This window comes from Sturnus vulgaris, chromosome 17, assembly GCF_052056855.1.
Source record: "Sturnus vulgaris isolate bStuVul1 chromosome 17, bStuVul1.hap1, whole genome shotgun sequence".
In the NCBI taxonomy this organism is placed as follows: Eukaryota; Metazoa; Chordata; class Aves; order Passeriformes; family Sturnidae; genus Sturnus; species Sturnus vulgaris.
The window spans coordinates 7,906,851-7,927,762 of record NC_142259.1 but is presented as its reverse complement, the minus strand read 5'-3'; the positions used below and the strand labels follow the sequence as shown (position 1 = coordinate 7,927,762).

General features: G+C 57.0%; 1 protein-coding gene across 1 annotated transcript; it reads right to left on the bottom strand.

Annotated features, from left to right (window-relative positions):
- Window positions 1-2,328: 2,328 nt before the first annotated feature.
- On the bottom strand, window positions 2,329-15,362 carry TGM2 (transglutaminase 2). The gene is made up of 13 exons (XM_014890112.2): window positions 15,157-15,362; window positions 12,654-12,833; window positions 10,287-10,529; window positions 9,081-9,199; window positions 8,161-8,289; window positions 7,525-7,705; window positions 6,476-6,611; window positions 6,256-6,359; window positions 5,895-6,134; window positions 5,476-5,748; window positions 3,730-3,890; window positions 3,388-3,524; window positions 2,329-3,091 (listed from the first exon to the last, which is right to left on the bottom strand). Exons 1-13 carry the CDS (start codon window positions 15,164-15,166, stop codon window positions 2,935-2,937), a joined length of 2,070 nt encoding a protein of 689 aa, XP_014745598.2. The 5' UTR covers window positions 15,167-15,362; the 3' UTR covers window positions 2,329-2,934.
- Window positions 15,363-20,912: the final 5,550 nt, after the last annotated feature.

The window sequence follows — 20,912 nt, the reverse complement described above, 5'->3', positions numbered from 1 at the left end:
CTGGAAGAGGCATCTCTCCATAGTGTCTCTTGCACCTTCAGTTGCTATGGAAGAGAGGATAGTTTCACCTGAGGAAGCAGTGGGACCTCCTGCCATTGGGGGTTTAATGTCTCTTTTGCTGTTTGATGGTGCCTCAGTTGTCTAGTTGGACCAAGGAGAGTAAAAATGTGTTTCATGTTTGTGGAGGAGGAGGGAGACCTTTGGAGAGGCAGTAGCATTTGGAAATCCCACAGATTTGTTCTTGTGAAAGCTCTGATTTATAGGAGTTTGTTCTATTTTCGATCCATCAATGAAGGTAAGTTAAAGGTCATCAAGTCTAAAATGAGTTTGCAATCAGTTCTTGGAAAGTCAGCATCTCCAGTGGAGCTGAGATATATCCAGAACCTCTCCTCCCCAAGAATGCTCCCGCCTGCCTTTGGCACTTGGACTAGCACTGAGTTACAAACCCTCCCATGCAATGAATACTTTAATTTGTAATTTATTGCTTGCATGGTGAGAGTGCCAAAGGGTCTGCTGGATGCAGCCCAGAATTGTGCCAGTGATCTGGGATGGGCACAGGGAGAGGGCTGCAGTGTGGTACCACATTGTGATCTGAGATGGGCACAGGGAGAGGGATGCAGTGTGGTACCACCTTGGTGATCTGGATTAGGCACAGGGAAGTCGACCTCAGCTCTGTGGATAGTGGAGGAAAAACCAGCCCTGAGAGCCAGCCCCTGACACTGTAACTGCAACGTTTGGAGTCTGTTCCCTTCTCATCGGAGCAGCCTTGCTCTGCCGAGGCTCAGATGGATGGGAGTGACCTTCAGGAATAGCTGTTCTAATGTTTATTTTATCAGGACTCGGCTCTGAAGCAGTGGAGCTGCTGGTTATTTTTAACCCAGGCTCTGAGCAGCTGGAGGCCTGGCTCAGCAGAGCCCAGTAACAAATGCTCTAAAGAGGGGCCGTGCATCATTGCTGGGCTGAGGAATGTTCCTGACAGGGAAGGCAGTGCTGGTTCGTGCTTTAACTCCTTCAGGATTCTCTGGGGCTCTGTATACTCTTGGCACTGGTGTGTGTGGGTTGGTGCTGCCAGAGTTGGGGCTGACATGGCCCCATCCCTTGCCCTGAGTGCAGGTGAGAACCCCCATCCATCCCTCCTCTCCCTCCTGGGGCTCCTGCCCTGTCCCTTGGCAGAGATACCTGTGCAACTCCTTATCCCTCCCTGTGCCAGCCCCATGTCTGTCCCCACTCTACCCCACGGGGGTCCCAGCCTCCAGCTGCCTTTTTTGAGCAAAGCAGGACAGGGAGGTGTGGTGGTTAAAGTTCCAGTGGGTAAGGAGAGATGGATTGTGTGGTTCTCCTGAGGGTGATTTATTGGCTAAACAATCTGCTGCTGCTCGTGAGACCTGGGCTCTGCTGTGCCCACTCAAGCTCCATGGTGGGAGCAGGAGCCAGGGCTGGAGCCGAGATGGAGCCTTGGCCTCCCATGGGGAAACAGAGCCAGAATTTGGGGAGATCTGGCCATGAACCTCAACCTGACTTGGGAAAGAAGCAGCTATGTCTGGAGCCCTGCACATGGAGATTTTATCTCATCCTAAAGAAAAACAGAAAGGGAAGCTGGAGAATGGGCTGCCCTTGATGGGAAACACTCCCAGCTGCCCATCCAGCCTGCGTCACGGCTGAGATGGGAAACCCCACGATGTCAGGGTGACCGGGACCAGCCAGTGTGAGAGAGAGTCTGCTGTCCCACAGACTGTCCCCCTGGGCCTCTGTGTCCCCTCTGACCGTGGGACACTCAGACACCACCAGCTCTCTAATGTTTTTTTTGGTGTTTGTTTATAGGAGCAGGGAGGCTCCCACCCTGTTTGTGGGGAGTGTGTGGGAGGGCCATTCTGACATGGAGAGTGTTTCTTTTCAGCGGAGCCTTGACCCTGGTTCCAGGTGTGAGAGAAATCCCCACTCTCCTCCTGCATTCCTGTGCAGGATCCAGTTGCCCTTCACCTGCCCCAGCCTGGGTGGACAGCCCTGCCCAGAGCCTGGGTGTGCAAGACCTCTTGGTTTGTTTACTTGTAGTGTTCTCTATCCAGTTCTCTGAGCACAGTATGGAACCATTCCTGATAGGGAATGGGGGCTGAGTGTAGAGCACCCTGAGAACACCAGACCAGGCTGATTTGGGGCAGAGGGGGTGGCCAATATGAAGCCAATGTGGCTGCAGTGCCAGCCATGGGAATGACCCCCCCAGCTGAGTGCTGGGTTGGGAGAACTCAGCCTCCACCCAAATGGATGCTGGGCAGGGAGTTGCTGGGTCCTGTTGTGGGTAGTGGAAAGGCAAGAAGAGCCAGATATTGCTTTTAAAGTGAAAAATAGAGTTTTTATTCAGTGTTTGCATAGTTGCTTCATATCAAGGTAATCCCATCCCTCCCTGCAGTATCTGCAGTACCAGGATGGTTTTTAAAGCCAATTCCTGGCTGTACCCAAGCAGGTTGTTTGCAGTATGTATTTATAGATTTATAGATATATGGTGCATAGACAGCTTAGTGCTCACAGTATAAAATCTCTCTCTATGGAGCTGCAGTCAGAGGATGGTGACAGCAGGGGCTGGAGGGGTCATTCTGCTGCTGCCTCTGGAAATGGGCTCTGTGGGCTGGGGCTGCCAGCACTGCACAGAGGAGGGGGCTGGCACGGTGGTCCTGGTGTGCCCAGTGCTGGGGGACAGCCAGGACAGGGATGTTTCCACCCACAGGGCGAGAGAGCAGCAGTGAAGTGAGCGACTGCCACAGCAGCCCCCGGACCTCACTAGCCCCTTTATCATGTCTGTGCTCTCGGGGAGGAGCGTGGCATCACTGCCACCGTGTCGGGGTCAGGCTGGGCTCTGGCAGTCACCCTGCTGGGACCATCCTGGGCTAAAGCGGCTGGGGACCAGCAGGGCAGGGCTTCTGCTGCTGGGGGAGCTGCTCACACGGGCTGGGGGGCGATGATGACATTGCGGTAGCCCTTGACCCCCGTCAGCTGGTCACTCTCAAAGTCCACCATCAGCTTCTGTAGCCCTGACAGCCGTGGCATCAGATCCATCCGGAATTTGGCCTCTGCCTGTGGCTCCACTGGCTCCTCACTGTGGGAGGGCAGGGAGTCAGTGTGGCCTGTCACCCTCAGAGCCCCTTGTCACCCTCCCAGGGCCCATGGTGCCACAGGACAGTGCTGGGACTTTGGCAAGCAAAGACCTCTGTAAGGGTGGTCGAACCCCTTCCCCAGCGAGGTGTAGGGCAGGGATACCCTGAGTGCACAGGGACCAGCACAGCCCTGGCTCCTGCTGTGCCACATGACTGCCCTCCGTGGGGGCTCCAGACACAAATCCACCCCCACACCTCTCCCAACATCCCAGCCAGGTGAAGGGGGAAAAGCTCTTACAGCTCCTTGACCAGCTGCCCATCGGTGAGGCCAGTGCCCTCCACCACGAACACGCAGCCATTCAGGGGCACTGCCAGGGGGTTCACCAGGCTGATCTCTGCCACCAGCTTCCTATTCTGCATTGGCTCTCCTAAAATCTGCAAGTAAGAGAGGTTGGACCCCAAGCACCACCGATCCCGGGGCCATGGTGCTCTCCCTGCCCTGGGGCTGAGGCAGGACTTTAGGGATGCAGCCCTGCTCAGTGAAGCAGGACCTGCTGCCCAAGCCCCAGGGGTAACCCCCAGATAATCACAGCAATTCATTCCCCTCAAACCTGCCTGGGATGGGATATTGGACCCTTACCCTGATCTTGATTGGTGGATTCTCAACATAAATGTCCCTGACAGATACGATGATGTCGCCAGTCTGGTGATCGTTCAGGAGAGCCACCACCTTGATGAGGTTGTCCTGGGTCAGTTTGTCCCTGTACTCTTCGTACAGGATGCGCATGGGCACCCTATTGTCTGGAAGGGGAAGCAGAGAGGGGTCAGCACCCATGGCACCTCCAGCCCAGAAGCCATAGTGCTGTGCTGACACCCAGCTGCTGCTGGCATGGTTTGGGCTCTCCAGGAGCTTCTCTAGGTGCCTTGCAAGGATGGGGGAACTGGGGTTCCTGCAGGGCTGGGGTTCCAATACTGAGTGCCAGAAGGGACGTTCAGGGTGTGAGGACTGGAAGGAACCATGTCCTAGGGCAAGACTCCAGGGTCATGCCTACACCAGGGGTCCAGCATGCCAGCCCTTGGCAGCCAATGTGGGCACTGGGAGGCAGCCAGGTCCCTGGCAGCTGCCCTCACTCAGCCCTCAGCATTGTTTATCTGAAAGTCCTTCTGGAATGGGGCTGTCCAGAGGGAAGGATAGGGAAGGAGGCTGAAAGCAACCAGCAGCAGAACTGCCTGGAACAAGGAGCTCAGAGTGGATGTGACCGTGAGAAATGGAGCCTGACATTCATGAGGCAAGATTTGAAGTGCTGTCGCATCAGCTGAGACTGTGGGGAGAGGAACAAGCCTGGCTTCCCACACTGGCACAAAGTTCTGGGGTGTCCTAACGAATATAGTCTGGGAAGTCCTGGGGTCTGTATTCTGAGGCAGGAGCTGAGGGTAGAAGTTTCAGTAGCTCATAATTAATGTTTCAGAAAAAAAGGTGTGGGATTAATTTTGCACAGGAATGTTAAGTACCCCAAAGGCTACAGGGTTCCAATAGCAGGGTGAGCACGTGTCCTACTCCCCCATCCAACCCTGCAAAAGGCTCCATGTACCAGCTGGTGCTTCTGCCAGCATGAGAGAGGCACATCCCTCTCCTCTCCATGGTGGCAAGAGCCAGCACATTCCTCATTCCTGTAAAGCAGCTCAACACCTGGAAGAGCGCCGAGTGCTGCGTTTGCAAGAGGAGCTGCTGAGGAGCAGGGCTCGGTGTAGGGTAAACATTTGGCTGTTCCAGGGTAGCAGATGTGTGGCCTCTCCAAGCCCTGAAGAGTCTCTGCAAACTCTCATAAACCCAAACTCGTGCTTAACGACCAGATGGTGATGTTCACGTGTGACAAGGGTGAGGGAGGTTCAGGGGCCGTGCCAGGACAGCTCTGCAGCCGAACGCCCACCCAAGGAGACACCGAGAGTTTCAGCACTGCTGGCCAGGAAACCCAGTGTCTTTCACTTCCTCCAGCCTCAGGGCTGAGCTGGGCCAGTTCTGCTCTCCCTGGTGTAGGAAGATCCCACCAGAGAGCCCAGCCTAGCTCAAAGACTGAGGGAGAGCAAGAAGAGATGCAGACAAGAGCCACAGAGTGCCTGGGGTGCCTAGGGATGGCAGCCTGGGTGTGCCCAGCTCACTCCCTTGGCATAACAGCTACAGCAGCAGTGGCTTGTGCAGCTCCAAATGCATTTCCAGCCTCTCCCTGAGCAATTTCCTCATCCCCTCACCAAGATTAAAAATCTACAGTGGTAGTTAACTAAGGAGGATGCCCCAAAGTGGCATTGCCTACTGAGCAGCTGAGCACAGGCTGACCTGATGCCAGCCCTGGAGAAGCACCACCTGCACCACCAGTGGGTCTCTTACCTGCCCTGGGCTCAATGGCGATGTCAGCTGGGTCTGTGAGGCCGCACTGAGGCCCGAGGGTGCCGTTGTGGCTGACGGCACGGGCACAGAGTGTCACCCTGCAGACACGCTCCTCGTCTGTGTTGTTGTTGACGACGGCAAAGACATCGAAGTCACTGCCCTTGTTTGCACCCTCTGACACCTTGATCCTGAGGTGCAGCCCCTCATCCTCCTCCCCGATGGACTTCTTCTGATGCTCTGCCTTCTCAAACACTGCCCGCTCCTCCTCAGATCCTGCGGTGCATAAAATTCCTGTGATTCCCTGGAGTGCGGGGAGGGCCTGGTCTGGGCTGCCCTGAGCCCTGGAGCCCTCCTGCTGCAGTCGTTCCCCAGCAGCAAAATCCCTCCCTGGACATGTCTGCCCCTGAAATCCCCCATACCCTCTGGGTATTTGTAGTTGTGGGTGATGTCCTCCCGGCTGTCCCTGCCTACGCTCTTGGTGCTGATGTGCTTCCCCACATCTGAGGATCGGATGCTCTGCTTCTGCATCCCGTCTCCCTGCACCACCCAGTACACCACGTCGGCGTTCACCTCGGCGAAGATGAAGGGGATGTCGTACTTGAGCAGCATGTCACCTTCTTTGATGGCTTTGACCGGGGCTGGCCCGCAGCAGTAAACTCCTGCATGGAGCAGAGGCACTGTCACCACTCCAGGCTTCAGCCACAAGGGGTGGCTGTGGTGGGGCGACCGAGCCGTGTCAGGGTGTGAGGTGATGGAGCTTCCATGTGGAGCACGTTGTACCTTCACTCTTCTCCTGCGGCGTCGGGTCCAGCACCTGCCACCCATCATAGCCAGCTGCCAGGTCTGGACGGGCCATCCACGACTCCACCCAGCAGTGGAAGTTCCTGCAAGGGAAACCAGCATGAAGAAGTTTCAGCCTCCTCCAGCACCTGCCAGGCTCTGGGCAAGGGGCAGAAGCAGCTCAGGGCTGGGCAGGCTGAGGTCCTGCTGTGCTGCTCACCAGATCATGTCCCGGGACCGCCTCTCCTGCTCCCCCTTCTCGTTGATGTAGCGGTCAATGGTCAGGTTGGCATTTGTGTCATGGGCTGAGTTGTAGTTGGTCACCACCCGGCTGGGGATTCCCAGGCACCTCATGACTGCAGGGAGCAGGGCAGGGTGAGACAAGGGCCCAGGTCTGCACCACTCCCATCCCACAGAGCCCCAGGTCTGAACAACTCCTGCCCTTCCCTTTGCCTGTGAAAGGGGTGTCTGGGGACTGATCCCCAGGAGAAGGCAGTTCCCGCATCCACAGCGTACAGACAAGCTGGTTGGGTGGCACCTGGCTCTGACAGCCTGACAGGTTTGATATTGCAGCAGAAAAAAGGCACAAAAAGCATCTGTGAGAGCTTTGGAGGTAGAGTGTGGGCAGCCGTGCTGAACCCCGGATTTCATCTCCCAGCTGTCTTTCACTGCACAGGGAGCTCCCCAGGGAGCACGGAGGCAGTTACAATGCTTCAAAGGAAGGCTATAAACCTCCATGAGTCGCTGAAAATTCACTTTAGTTTTCTGCTATTTCTCTCCTCTAAAAAGGGTCTTGTCTGTCTGTGACACATCAATGCTCTCACAGGCAGCGTTTTTCTTGGGGCAAAGCTGTGTGAACATATGTGAGTGTTTCCCAGCAGCAGCAAGTCTGGAATTGTCCTCTTCTTTTTTTCCCAGACTGATTGCCCTGGTGGCCATGACATTATTTTGATCTTAGTGGATTCGTGACTTTATTGCAAACTTGGCCTTAAAGCCACTTCCCTCACCCTGGCCTGCCTCAGTCCCTCCCTTGCTGCCTGGCTGGAGAGCAGTGCAGATTGAAAAAACAGAGCCCTTTTCTATAATTTTTTCTCCTCTATTTCCTGACAAACTAGAGTAATAGAGAGCTAATTGCAAAGGAATCATTGCAGGCTGATTGCAGCTCTTCCCTCTGGACCCAGCACCAGGAATGGATGGAGGGCAGGGGCAGACAAGGGGAGAGGGGTGACCCTGTCCTGTGGAGGAGAGACCAGAGGCATCTGCTCTCACCAGTGCACGCCACGGCAGCAAAGACCCAGCACTGGCCGTACTTGACTGGATGGCACTCAAACTTCTTCCACCTCCTGAGAATATCCACACTCCCAATCCAGGCCATGGGGCTCATCCCATCATCGTAGCAGTTGTCCCACCGCCCAAACAGCACCCCTCGGTCCTCATCATTACAGTTTACCTGTGGCAGGAGAAAAAGGGAAGGATGGAGGAGCAGGAACAGGCTGGGGAAGGAGGGAAAGAGCCTTTCCCCCATTCACATGCACTGTCACCTGCATTAATATTCTGTATCCATGCAAGAGCTCACTGGGATGTGGGTGGACATGGTGCTAATTAGGGATGAATTTTAGAAACACATCCTCCTGCCTGGGAATTTGGGAGTGATTATCCCAAAGCTGCTCCTGGAATGGTCTGTGCCCATCCCTGCTGTTTGTTTCCTCTAAAAATGTTCTTATGCATGTAGTAGCAGTAAAAAGGGAAGGATGTAAAAGAGAGGGGAAACACCCCAGAGAAGGAAAATGGTGTAAGTAGGGGGGGATGGCAAATGCTGCATGGCACAGCTGTGGCTGGGGGGTGTTAGCAGCCCAGGGAAGGTGGGGTGCTGGGGACACCCTGCTGGCTGCAGCCCGGACTCACCATGGCGCTCACCACCCTGCCAATGTACACGGGGTCATTGCGGCGGGAGCAGTCCCGGTCCTGGTCCCTCAGGTGTTTGGGGTTTATGTCCAGCATGTCGAGACAGATGGCTAAGATGTCATCCTCGAACTGGTAGAGAGCAGGGAGAAAAGGTGGTGTGAGGTCCCCACAGAGGCTCTGCCATGTCACCTCTGTCCTCCCTCTGTGGCTCACTGTGATGCCCCTGCCAGCAGAGCCGCTGGGTACAGGGGGTCACACCTCCTCAGGGTCCCCTCCCCTGCCAGCATCCGTTAAGTGACGTCGCCACTGTCCCCACTCAGCCTGTGAAGCCTGTGGGCGAGCTCCTGCTACATACTGGGGCTGGATCTGATTTCCTGCAACCGCACAGGGGTCAGGGCATGGAGCTGACCTCCAGGAAAACCTATTTCTCAGGAAGGGTTGAGCCACAGCCCTTCCTTGAATTGAGGTGCAGATCCTGTGGAGGCCATGGGCACCCCCACTGCTGCGGGCCCCCAGCCCTTTGCTCAGGGAGGGTGGCTGAGCAACCCCTGTGTCCCAGGGGTGCAGCTCGGGGTGTGAGCATTGCCTTATCAGCACCCCTGGCACAGTGCCCAGGAATGCGTTATCAGGCACCGGCTCCTGGCACAGCAGGGCAACCCAGATTAAGGACACATGGCCACGGGGCCCCCAGGAGCCATGAGGAAACACTGCCCTTGCCTTGCCATGCTTTGAAGTCAGCACATTCCCTCTTGGAAATGATATTCCGGTTTCTTTGACCCGTGCCTGACTCCAAGGTGCTGACAGCATTCGGGGTGCATGTTTGTGAGAGGCACACATGTGGCACCAGTCCCTGTGTCCTGTAGCACCAGAGCTGGGTTAGCCAGGGGTCCCAAGGGTCCCAGGGGGCCTTGCCCACTCACCTGGCCAAAGTTCCAGGGGATGGAGAAGATGTAATCACAGGTGCCCTGGTAGATAAGCCCGTGCTGGGACAGGACGTACTCACGTCGCTCATTCTCGTCACGCAGGAAAACTGTGTCCTCTGTGGGGACAGCAAGTGATGAGGACAGGGCTCTGCCCTGCACAACCAGCTTCCTGACCCCCTCCCTGTGGATGGATCCAGTGGGAAATGAGGCAGGAGGGGCTGCAACTGCTCATGCCTCAAACAGCTGCCATGGAATTTCACCCCAGGTTGATTTAAACCGATGGGAAATTTTCAGCGGGTTTGTGGTTTGCTTTTCATTCTTTCTCATGTCTCCATCTTTCCTCCCTTTTATTTAATGGAGATGGATCAGGGAGGAGGGGAGACCTCCCTGGGGGTGCAGTGAGCAGTGGGAGTGGGTGTGCTGGCTCAGCACCGCCAAAGCCATTTCACTCACAGCAGCTACTCCTGTGGAAATCAGCATTTACTGGAAATATTTGCAGAAGGAAACCCCACACGTCCACCCCCCGTGCTCAGCACAGCCCTGGTTGAGTAGAGCTTCCTTATGGCCCCTTATCTCTGCAGATCCAGCATGGGACTTTGAGATCCAGGAAACCAGCTGGTCCAGAAGCAGAGGAAGAACATGGAGAGAGGAAAATCCCAGTGCTGTTGAACTTTACAGCACTGAATTGAACCTCCCCTCTGGGTCTGGCTGCCTAAATTTCACCAGAACAATGATATCAAAGTCACTGAGTCCACAGCTAGGTGCCTTGGTGAGGATAGGTGAAAATGGACCTGGTGGGAGCAATTAGGGACAACTGGGGGCAATTAGGGATATTTAGAGGCTTTTCCCCTATCCCCTACCTGGCTAGGAGCTGGTGCCAGGGACTGCTCAGGACTTCACACCAGCAGCACAGTGGTGAGCTCCCATGGGCACTGTGTGGTGGGGGCAGCTTGGACAGGCCATTGAGTGTTTGGGCTGGTGGCAAAGGGGCTGTGTGTGTTGTAGGGTGGGGACGGTGCTATTGGCCCCAATCTACTGCAGGGATTGTGTGGAGATGGAAGCAAAGTGAGGCTTTCTGCTTAAACCTGTGTTCAGACCAGGGTTTGGGACACCTGGAATGAGACCTGTGGGGGAGGTGCTTGGGGAGCATCTGGTGTTTGCCTGAGCCTTGGAATCCTTGGACTTGAGAGGTGAAAGCCTCACCTGGGTGCCAGGGGTTGAAGAGCAGGACAAAGTCCCCGATTGGGTAGCTGGAGCCCTGGTAGTCAGTGCAGCTCTCCAGGGTCATGCTGTAGCGGCCGATGCGAGCGTCGGGCGGGGAGCAGAGCGAGACAGAAAGGGACTCCCCGTCCTGCTGCTGGATCACAGCACTCCAGCACGATTCCTCTGGGCAGTCAGTCATGACAAAGTGGAAGCCAGTTCCTGATGTCTCACTGGGGCAGGGCCCTGTCAAGAAGGAGTAGGTCAGTGCTCCAGGGCCCCTGGGAGCCCCATGCCATGGAGGCTGCACCAAGGGGAGCTGCTCCAAGCCCCCCTGCCCTGTGGCAGCTGCCTGGATCTTGGCTGTCACAGTCTGGGAGCATTCACCATGTAGTCTGTCAGGTACTGAGGGCACAGGGTGGCCCAGCTGAGGGGAGCTCAGGCATGTCTCTCACTGTTTGGGAAGGGACAGACTTGCCCTGTGGGGGCCAGCAGAGCACAGGGGTGCTTGCCCTGGTGCTCACCCCAGGGTCAGGTCTCTGTTCTCAGATGCTCCTGTATCTCAGATTCTCCTCGCTCCTGCCTCTCCTCTGAGTAGTGCTGTGGAGTCCCTGCACCCAAGGCATGGGGGCTGGCAGAGCCCAGCCATGAACCCCAGACCCCCATCACTGGGTGCCCCAGTACACGTGTGCAGCCTCAGGCATTGCTGCACACATCCCAGCATTAGGGATGACCTCAGTGGCCCAAGAGCCAAGCCTGGGACAGTGTGATCCTTGCTGGCCACACCAAGCTGCAGCAATGGCCAAGCCACCTGCACCGAGCCAGCTCCAGACCCGCTCCCCGGAGCGGTGACGCCCAGCCCAGCCCAGCCCAGCCCAGCGGCTCCCTGGCCATGCAGTGCCTGGCCAGCAGCCGAGGCAGTGGTGCCACTGCTGTCCCCTCTCCCCACCAGAGCACAGCTCTGGCTGGTCCCCCGCCAGCCCTCGCCCACAGGCCAGTCACCAAAAATACTCGTGAACTCATGGAAGTGACACAGTTTCTCCTCTCGCGGAGGCTGGGCTGAGTTCACCGTGTCCTTTGGGCAAGAGCCAGCCCAGCACTGCCGTAGGCTGGGCAGTCATGGGAGCCTTCCTCCTCCTCCCTCCACATCCCACAGCATCCCCCTGGACTCCGTAACCTGAACGGAGCTCTGCCAATACAGCCACTGCAAAAATGCAGCTGTATTTTCACTCTATTCTTCCTTCCCTCTTCCTTGTGGGAGGCCTCGTGACCTCGATGGCTTTGCCGTCCCAGGACGGAGGGACAGGTCTGAATGGAGGGACTTGCCTGGACAGGTCCAGCCCCGGTGAGGAATGTGCTGGGGCTGCTGTCGGTGGGGTGGCACTGCCACGTGCTTCTGTGAGCACCAAAGCACCTTTGCCCTCTTTCTGCAATGCTGGGGCTGGACTCCAGCCCAGAGGAGCCTCTGCCAGCCTGGACCTTGGCGTGGGAGGCTGTGCCTGTGGCTACTTCCCCTGCAAAACCAGCCTGGGACTGCCCAGCTGGAGAAACTCAGGGGTGGGAGTGCGTGGGCAGCCCCCGTGGGCTGCTAGGGCTGCTGGTTTAGGGTGGGCTGGGAAGTGCTGGGTTTTGTTTTGTCACCAGAGCTTTTGGGATGGAAAAAGGAGAATTTTAGTCTGCGAGGAAACTTGGGTGCAGTTTGACTTAGAATTCTGTCCGGGTTGACTCAGCATGGTGCTTCAGTCCCAAAATAACTCCTGCCTGAGAAATAGTTTCCTCTCCCTTTGCTCCGAGCTGGCAGAGCCGAGCCCCTGCCCGGCGGCTGCACCGAGCCCTGGCTGTGAGAGCAGAGCCCAGCCCTGGCCCCACCTGGGGGGCTGCACTGGGGGGCTCCGTGGGAACATTTCTTTTCTCCAGTGTGTTTCCTGAGCAAACCCTGCTGTCTGAGAGGCAACAGGGCTGGGTGTAAAGCCCATCAGCAGAAATGTTGTGATATTCTGGCTGAAATATTGATGTTTCTCAGAGGGATGGGAGGGATCCTGGCCACAGCCAAGGTACTTGCTGGTGAGCTGGCAGCTCTGTAATGCCCATCATCCCATGGCTTGGCCCTGGGAGGAGGAGGAGGTGGTGATGATGCTGGTGGCTTTTTGTTTTATTTCTTTATCACTTCTCTTCCGCTCTCATGAAGGAGATGAGTTTCTACCTTTTTTCCTTGTAGCATAAAAGCTGTGCACAGCACCAGCCTCTGCCAGCTGAGGAACAGGGACTGTGTGACATGGGGCAGGCACTGTGGCACAGCCAGGGAGCAGGGGCAGAGGCTGGTGACACCTACACATCCCTCCCTAGCGACACAACTGTGGCGGCACTCACCCGTCTGCACGTTGAAGGAGAGTTTGTCCACGCCCTCCTGGTAGCCGCGGCCCGAGAAGCGCAGGGTGATGGTGAAGGGCTGTCCCCTCCGCACCACCAGCTGCTTGCAGCCCATGTCCGCCGTGCGGTGCTCCTGCCCATTGCGGTCACAGTGCAGGTCCCACGTCTCCAGCACCAGATCTGCAAAGGCAGTGCCAGGTACAGCTCTGACCATGCAGCCCCGATGCTCGGGAAGGAGGGGTGGCTGTGGCCCATCCCGAGCCCTGGGTGGGACCTTGGTGAGGGGTCTGAGCCTCCCCCAGCCACACTGCGCTGTGCTCCCAGATATGCCGGGCAGAGCATCTCTCCAGGAGGGCACAGTGATCGTGCCACATTCTGAGCATCCTTCCAGGAGTGCTCTGAGGGCTGGGCTCCCGTCGTGTGCTGTGAGAGGGGCACAGCTTTGGCAGCCAAGCTCACAGTAATTTTTTGCCCTCCTGATCTATGAAGTGCCGTGGAGCTGCCTCCATGATGCCAGAGCTGTGCCAGGCTGTGTCTCACAGCACCCAGCACCAGAGCAAAGCCCAGTGCTCAGCTCTGCCCTCAGGGGATCTTTCTCTGGGGCTGCTGTCTGTGTGCCCCCACCCCAAGCACGTACTGTGAGTGAGCCCAGAAATGTCCAGGATGTTCCTGTGCCTCAGCCAGGCCTCCTCCAGCAGCTTTACTGTGCTGCTGACAAGTTGGTCAGAGCAAGTGTAAATTCGGTGACAGAGGATGTCTGATGCCCCAGACATAGCAGGCTGCTCTGTTCTGCTTGCAGCCCAGGCAGGGCTGTGTGCTGGAGCACCAGCAGCCACTTCGGCCACCCTGGGCACTGTGCTGGAGTGATGAGACATCGATCATCATCACTTGAGGCCATGGACCCCTGACTGCTCTGCAGTGATGTATTAATCACCAGAATAACCAAAAGAATTCTGTGCAGCAGAGCACACGGCAGGCTCAGTGCCAGAGAGGGACCGAGTAGATCAATGGGCAATACTCAGCTTGCTGCCCCACGCCACGGCTCTCCTCAGCCATGCCTTTCCTAGTACCAGCTCTGGTAGTCATCAAGCCCTCCTTGGACCAGTGACAAATGAAAACAGCAGCCCATGAGCTCACTGTTCCCAGAACACTGCTCCAGGCTCTCTGAGCAGTAGTATGGGCCCAGTGGAGGGCAGTGGGCTTGTCACTGCCCCACCACAACGTGAGAGCTGCTTGAACGGTCCATAACTAAGGGCAAGGTCTCCACAGCCAGTCCATGGGAACTGTGAAGTGGGAACAGAGCACAGACAAGTCCTTTCCTTCCCTGCCTCCCCCTCTGTGAGCAGTACAGCCCTGTGCTATGGAACACTAACTGTACAAGTGGAATCTCATGGTTGACATGGAGCCAAACTTGCTGACAATTGGAACAGGATCAGAGAACAGGATCAGGGGTTCTCCTTGTCCCAGTCATCCTGGGGTTTTCATCCTCAGCAGATTTAGTAAAAAGTAGATGTCTCAAATCCCAGGTGCCTCTATCCAAACCAATGGGTGCCAAGAGAGGGGTGGGAAGGAGGCTGAAGTGCTGCAAGTGGTAGCAGCATCCTGGGCACTCAGGAGTAGGAGCTGCCCAGTGTGCTCAGGGCAAGAAGACACAGTGTTAAACTGTACCAGGGGAAATTTAGGCTGGACATTAGGAAAAAATTCTTCACAGAAAGAGTGATTGTGCTTTAGAATGTGCTGGCCAGGGAGATGGTAGAGCCACTGTCCCTGGAGGTATTTTAAAAAAAGACTTGATGTGGCACTTAGTGCCAGGGTCTAGTTGATAAGGTGGTGTTAGGTCATAGGTTGGACTTGATGCTCTCAAAGGTCTTTTCCAACCTATTAATTCTGTGATTCTGTAGTGGCTCAGCTATGTGTCTGTGTGAGTGTCTGACCCGAGGGACCTGAGCTGGTATTGCTACAGCAGCTCTGGGAGCCAGGACAGCCTGGGGCACTGTGGCACAGCAGAGCAGTGATGCTGTCTCACCCAGAGGGCTGTGTGCCCGTGGGAATCACACAGACCCATTTCCTGGGACTTTGGGGTCAGCTGTGTGGGAGGTGGGGGTGTCTCTACCCTGAAGAACGAAGCGTGCATGATTCCCCAAGCCCAAAAGCTTTTTGTGCCTAAGCCTCTTGAAATCCCCTCACCCTGTCAGGACATGGGCACATGCTCTCGGCCCAGCTGTCCGCCCTCCTCTACCGGGAAAGCTTTAAATAGCACCAAACTTCATCCTACGGGTACTGGCGACACCCGGGCTGGAGGAGAGGACCCGCACGGACCCTGCTAGGCTTATTATCGCCGTCCCGCTTTAGTCTTTCCCATTCCTACCATCGCCCTTAAATTCTGAGGGTCAGGGACCGGCTTTAGGTCCAAGCGAGCAGGGAGGGGAGCGGGGGTGCGGCCGCTCGGGACTTCCCGGGGAGCGGGACCGAGCCCGGCACCTGCGGGGGTTCGCGGTCCTACCTTCGGCCATGGTGCCAGCTGGGCGGTGCGGGTGCTGGCGATGCCGCTGCCGGTCTCTGTCCCGGTCTCTGTCCCGGTCTCTGTCCCGGTCCCTGTCCCGGTCCCGCTGGCAGCACTGTCGGTGCCGATTGCCCGTCCTTGTCGCGGTCCGGATGCCGAGGGAGCTGCCCCTCACCACCCGCCGTCCGGCCCCATCGCCCGTCCCATTTATCCCGCCCGCCCCCCGCGCACCCCCCACCCCCCCGCGCCGGACCGGCGGAGGGAAGAAAGGGAAAACAAGGTTTCCAGGAAACGGGCGGGTTTAGGTCCCACCTATTGAAAACAGCCACCAAAAAAAAAAAAAAAAAAAAAAAGAAAAGCAGCAGGTCCAGAGCGCGCTGGGTTGGCCCCACGAGAGTCTCCCGGGACCCCACGGTCCCCGGGTAGGAGATGGCCCCGCTGCCGATCAAGAGGAGGGGAGAACAAGGGGGCGGAGAGGGGCTGCCCAACTTCCAACGAAGTGCCAGGACTCGGGGCTGTTTTCTCCTTATAAAGTTCTCTTCTTCCTCTGGCTGCGTCCCCATCCTGGCCAGTCCTGGTGGGATGTGCCTGTCGGGAATTGCATCCCCTTCCCGTAGCTGCATCCCTGAGAGATGGAGTTTGGAGGGAAAATGTATGAAAACTTTGCTGCTGGACAGCAGATGTGTTGGAATCAGCACTGATTTCTCTGGGACGTGGAAGTATGCACATAGCAGTGACCACCACATTTCCTGGAAGTCCCTGCCCCACGTACTGGCCATCCCTCTCCTCTCTGGGGGTCCCTGCCTCAGGGTCTTGCCAATGGTACCACCTGGGGCTGCCTGGCCTGTCCCGGCCCTCCCTGCGTGTCCTAAGGGTCACCCAACACACTAGAGACCACCTATCGGGGACAGAGGGCTGAGACCCCACACCTCCATGGGCTCTTGGAGTTTGGGAGTGCACCAAGCACTTTAGCAACAGCATGGCTTGTTATGAACAAAGTCTTGAGAAGTTCTGGAATAACTTTGTTCAGTTACTGGTTTTCTTTCATGTGAGTTAAGCTGCCCAGGACCAAGACCAGGACGGGGGGATGTTCCTGGTGAAGCCCTAACTGCCCCTCACCTCATCTGGCCTTTGGATGGATGCAGGATGCTGCAGTTGGGAACTGGGAACCTTCCTCAGCCTGACAGGCCCCCCAGACCCCTGAGCTCCTACCCCTCCCAGGTCTGGTGATTGGTGCATCACTCCAGGGCTTTTGTGGGACCTTGTGGATAGTGTCCTGTAAGATGGTTGGGATCCATCACCTGGTGTACTTAGGGTCACCCCACAGGGCCCCCACAGGGACTGTGCCCTGCTGCAGCCCCCCTGTCCTGGTGTGTCCCATTGCCCCAGTGTGGGGAGCAGCTGGATCTGCCCTCCCCACACTTGGGGTGATCCTGCTCAGGGGCCCCCAGCTGTGGGCAATGCTCCGCTCAGGTATGTCACCAGCACTGGGAGGGTCTGCAGTGGGTTGGACTCCTCCTCCAGCTCTACAAAGGGATTTTTGGTTCTGACAAGGTTGGTAAGGTCTAAGCATGCCAAGGACAGAGACCATTAAATCCCATGTGCAGGGGGCTTCTGGTGTGCTCTGCTCTAGGGGCACATGGCTGGTTTTACAGAACCACTGCCCCACAATGCAGCAGTGACTGGGGGTGTCCCATCCTCCATCACCTTCTTTAAGGGAGGTGGGGAGGGACATTGGAGCAGAAGCAGTAAATCCATGCTGAGAGAAAGCTTGGGACAGCTGGTTTTAATGGAAACAATTAAGGTACTACTCCTCCATGTGTTTGTATGGGCTGGGGGTGTGCAGATCATAGTGGAGGATCTTTGCCAAGTGCCCAGCTGGTGCCAGCCCGGCCCTCGTCACCCCAGCAGCGCCACCTCACTACAGAAAGATCTGCAGAGGAACAGCCTGACAGTGCTGCCCTGTCAGTGTGCCACTCTCATGCTGGGGTCTTGCTCTCTTTGCTCAGATTTGAGAAGGGACACTGTAAATGACACCCTCCTCCTCTTCCCAGACCCCTTGGTCCTTGTGGGCAGCAATGGGTCGAGTTGTTCCCATGGATGCAGGGAGGGGTCAGTGGGGGCGAGGATCCCACGGGCTGCCCCTCTCTCTGAGCCACAGGAATTACTGTCCACTGCCAGGCCACTGTGATGCCTGGGGAGGGCTGGTGGCCGTGGGAGTTCACAGCTGGTGTCACCTGCCCCGAGCTGGCCTTGCTCCCAAGGCTGCTTCCAGGGAAGCACAGGAACCTGTGCCATTGGCACTGACAAGCGCTGGTCTCTCTGGGCTCGTGCTGCTGGGGCTGGTTTCGGCTCTGCCTGCACAAGCCCACTCTTCCTCCTGCACACTTGTGAACTCTGGATGCCCTCTTCAGTGGAAGTGCACACGGGATGTGCTGTTTGCTTGAGTTAATGTGTGACAAACTGCCGGAAGAGCACGGTCGGCAGTGGAGGAATGAGAAATGGCTGCTTCTCTCTCGGCTTGGAAGGACGAGCAGTTTGTTGCCGTGAGGGGTGTAGGGGTGTGTGGGACTGGGCAAGCTAGGGTGTCCGGTGCTGGGCAGGCTGTTGGAATTATCTTCTGCCTGGTTTCCTGGCCAAACACAGAGCGGGAACCACTCACAGTATCTGTCCCTGCTCTGGCACCTTGGGCAGAAGTGGCAGGAGACAAGTGCCTGGCTGTCCCCTGGGGCTGTCTCCCAGGGCTGTCCCTCTGACTCTGTCCAGTCAGGGCTGTCCCTCGGGGGCTATTCAGGGAGCTCTGGGCTGGTGCCATCACCCCACCAAGAGGAAACCTCCCTTGTTTCCAGCTTTAGAGCCCACTTCACTCACCACCTTGTATCGCAGAGGCATCTGTCTGCCCAGGCACTGGAAAATGCCGCCCACGGCAGGCCAGCCACACTGCTGGTGTTATTTTTACTCTCCTTACTAAGACAAGGTTGCATTAAGAGGGTGTTTGCACTGCTGAAGCCCAGAATAACTCCTCATTTGCTCAAGGTGTTCAGTGCAGGACTGCGACTTTCCTCGTCCCCGCCCCGCTCCTGGAGCTGCTTCAAAGCGTGCCGGTGCCTGCAGTGCCGGTCCCTGCCGTGTGTCCCGCACAGACAGAGCCGCTGTTTGCTCTGCTGGGTGTGTGCCGGGGCGGCTGCAGCCCCTCCAGAGCCCGCACATCCTGACTCAGTCCCTTGTGCAGGCAGATAAACAACCCTTGAAAAGGGGCAGTGTCTGCTCTGAGTCGCCCTGTTAAGTCGTCAACCGACTTCAGGAGCTCTGCCCATCTCCTGGGGTGCTTCCCGCCCCGGGTATTCCCCAAACTCTGTCCTGCAGGTCCTGCAGCCCCCCGGAGACCGTATGCTCCTCGGTGCGGAGCCCGGCACCGCTCCGGGGTGAGGGTCTGTAAGGGATGTGACTTCAGGACAAAGTGCTTTATGCCCATGTGGACAGGGCCAGCGGGGAGCTCTGGGGGCTGTCTGGGCATCCTGGCATGCAAGGTGCAGCAACTACCCCTCTCACACCTCTGTCTGTGAGCCTAGGAAAGTACTTCCCAAAGCTGGGACGAAAGACTTGGAGCTGCTCCATACGTGGTTGGCAGACCCAAGGATCCATAAGGGCACACAGGCTGGGGTGAGGGAGGACGGGGTTGGTGACGGCATCATGCTTAGTTTGGGGCTTTGGTTGCCACAGGCAGCTCTGGCGCTGAGCCAGAGGCTGAGCAAGACGGGCTCAGTGCAGCACGGGGCTCCCGAGGTGATGGGGTTTAGAGCCGGCATAAAGGGGGGCTTGTTCCCAGCTGTGGGCAGCTGCCTGCCAGGCCAAGCACTGCAGCCTTTCCTTTAGGAGGAGAAGTGGCTTTTAAGGAAAAGCAGCTAGTTTTTCCACCTGGCCCCCCAGGCAGGCGCGGTGTGCTCCGGTGTCGCAGCCGCAGGGCAGATGCAGCCCGAGGATGGAGGCGTCCGCTGCGCTCAGGGCAGGGGAGGGATGTGCGGTGGTGTCGGACGCAGTCCGGGGCTCTGGCTCCCGGCTCACGGCGCAGGCTGAGCCAGAGGCTGTTCCCGAAAAATGCGGAGCCTGAACCAGCATCCTGGAGGGATCAGCCAGCAGCTGATAACCAGCTTCTCTTGGGAGTCCTGGTGCAAGGCACCCCCTCCCCATCCCAAGGGGGGCTCAGAAGGAATCCATTATGTAATTATCTTTGGTTTTAGGCGGAGTCTATATTTTTATTTAAAAGAAACGAGAGAAAAAACCCTCTCGAAAGTCTCCGGGTTTATTGGGTCTGCAGAGTAGGGGCAGGAAAGGGGCTTCCCTGGCAAGGCTCCCTGGGAGGTGGGTCCTGTGTAGGACAGTAGTAATGCATGCAGGAGAGATGGATTCTCCAGTTGTGCCAAACCTTTCCTTGCCGGTGGCCCCAGGATGGCCACAAGGCCAGTCCCACTGTGGCAGGGTCCCACAGCACTCGAGAGTGGGCTGCAGTGCTGCAGGATGGACTCACGTCCACTGCCAGGATAGTTATGAGCCAAACACAATGTTTTGCAAACTGATCTGGCTGTACCTGGTGCAAACTGAATTCCAGGCTCCAGCTGTCATTTCCCAGCAGTTTGTTGGAACCCCCCCAGCCCTCCCTCCCCAGGGCTCCTGTTCCCCCAGGGTGCCGCTCCCCGGTAATCCCTCACCACCTTCACAGCTTGCAGGCTCCAGCGGGTCTGCAGGGGGAAACAAGAAGGGTCTGTGCTCCCCAGTTGGTGCATAGAGTGTTTGTGCTCCTTGGTGAGCTCACATGTCTAGATTTAATGCCTGTGTGATTTCCCCAGGGCTAACACGTGAGCCGTGTGTGTCCCAATGCAGGTCACCTGCCCTGTCATCATCTGCCCAGGGCGGGTGTCTGCAGGGCCCCTGAGCAAGCACTGGCAGAGGCGATTTCCATCCATCCTTTGGGATGGAGCACAGCTGGGATTTTGGAAAGCAGCTGGCCTTTCCCTGGCCAGCTCAGATCACATTGAGTTACGTCCAGCCCTCGGAGCTCTATCCTTTGGCGTCACCCTTCACCCTTCCTGTTTTCCTCTGGTATCACTGGTTTCTTTGGTTTTCCATTGCTTATGGTTATCCTGCAGCTCCCCAGAGCACCAGCAGCCCCAGCTCAGTGACAGGCAAGACCTCAATTTTCTCCGACAGAGCAGGCACTTGGAGATAATGAAGCTTCCCTGGAATACCTCTGCTTGCAGCTACGTCCCAAAGCCAGGACTGAGCTGGTGTCCTTGTCCCACAGCTCAGCCCCCTCTTGCACCCAGAGCTGCCTCTGTGTTTACCCGCTGAAACAAATCTACTGCCCTGGCTGCCACCCAGGAGGACAAATCCAGGCAAGACAGTGTTCCCACTGTGGCACAGACCAAACCCCCAACTTGTGCTTCTGAACTCCCATGGCTGTTTGTGGCTGAACCCCAGTTCCAGGGCTGCCAGGACAGGAATGGGGCTGTGGTGGCTCTGCTGGCACCAGAACTGCTGGGTGGCCCATCTGGGGTGCTCTGAATTTTTCCACATGATGTTGTCACTGCATCTCTGCCTTGTCACCCATTTCCCACATTTGACTGGGGCAGGGCACAGCTGTGGGAGCATGGGAGCCCCAGTGCTTCCTGCTCTTCCTCTTCCTCTTCTTCTTTTCTTCTTCCCTCTGTCTCGTCACAATTGAACCCAGTGACCCTCCAGCCTCTGCAATTTATAGG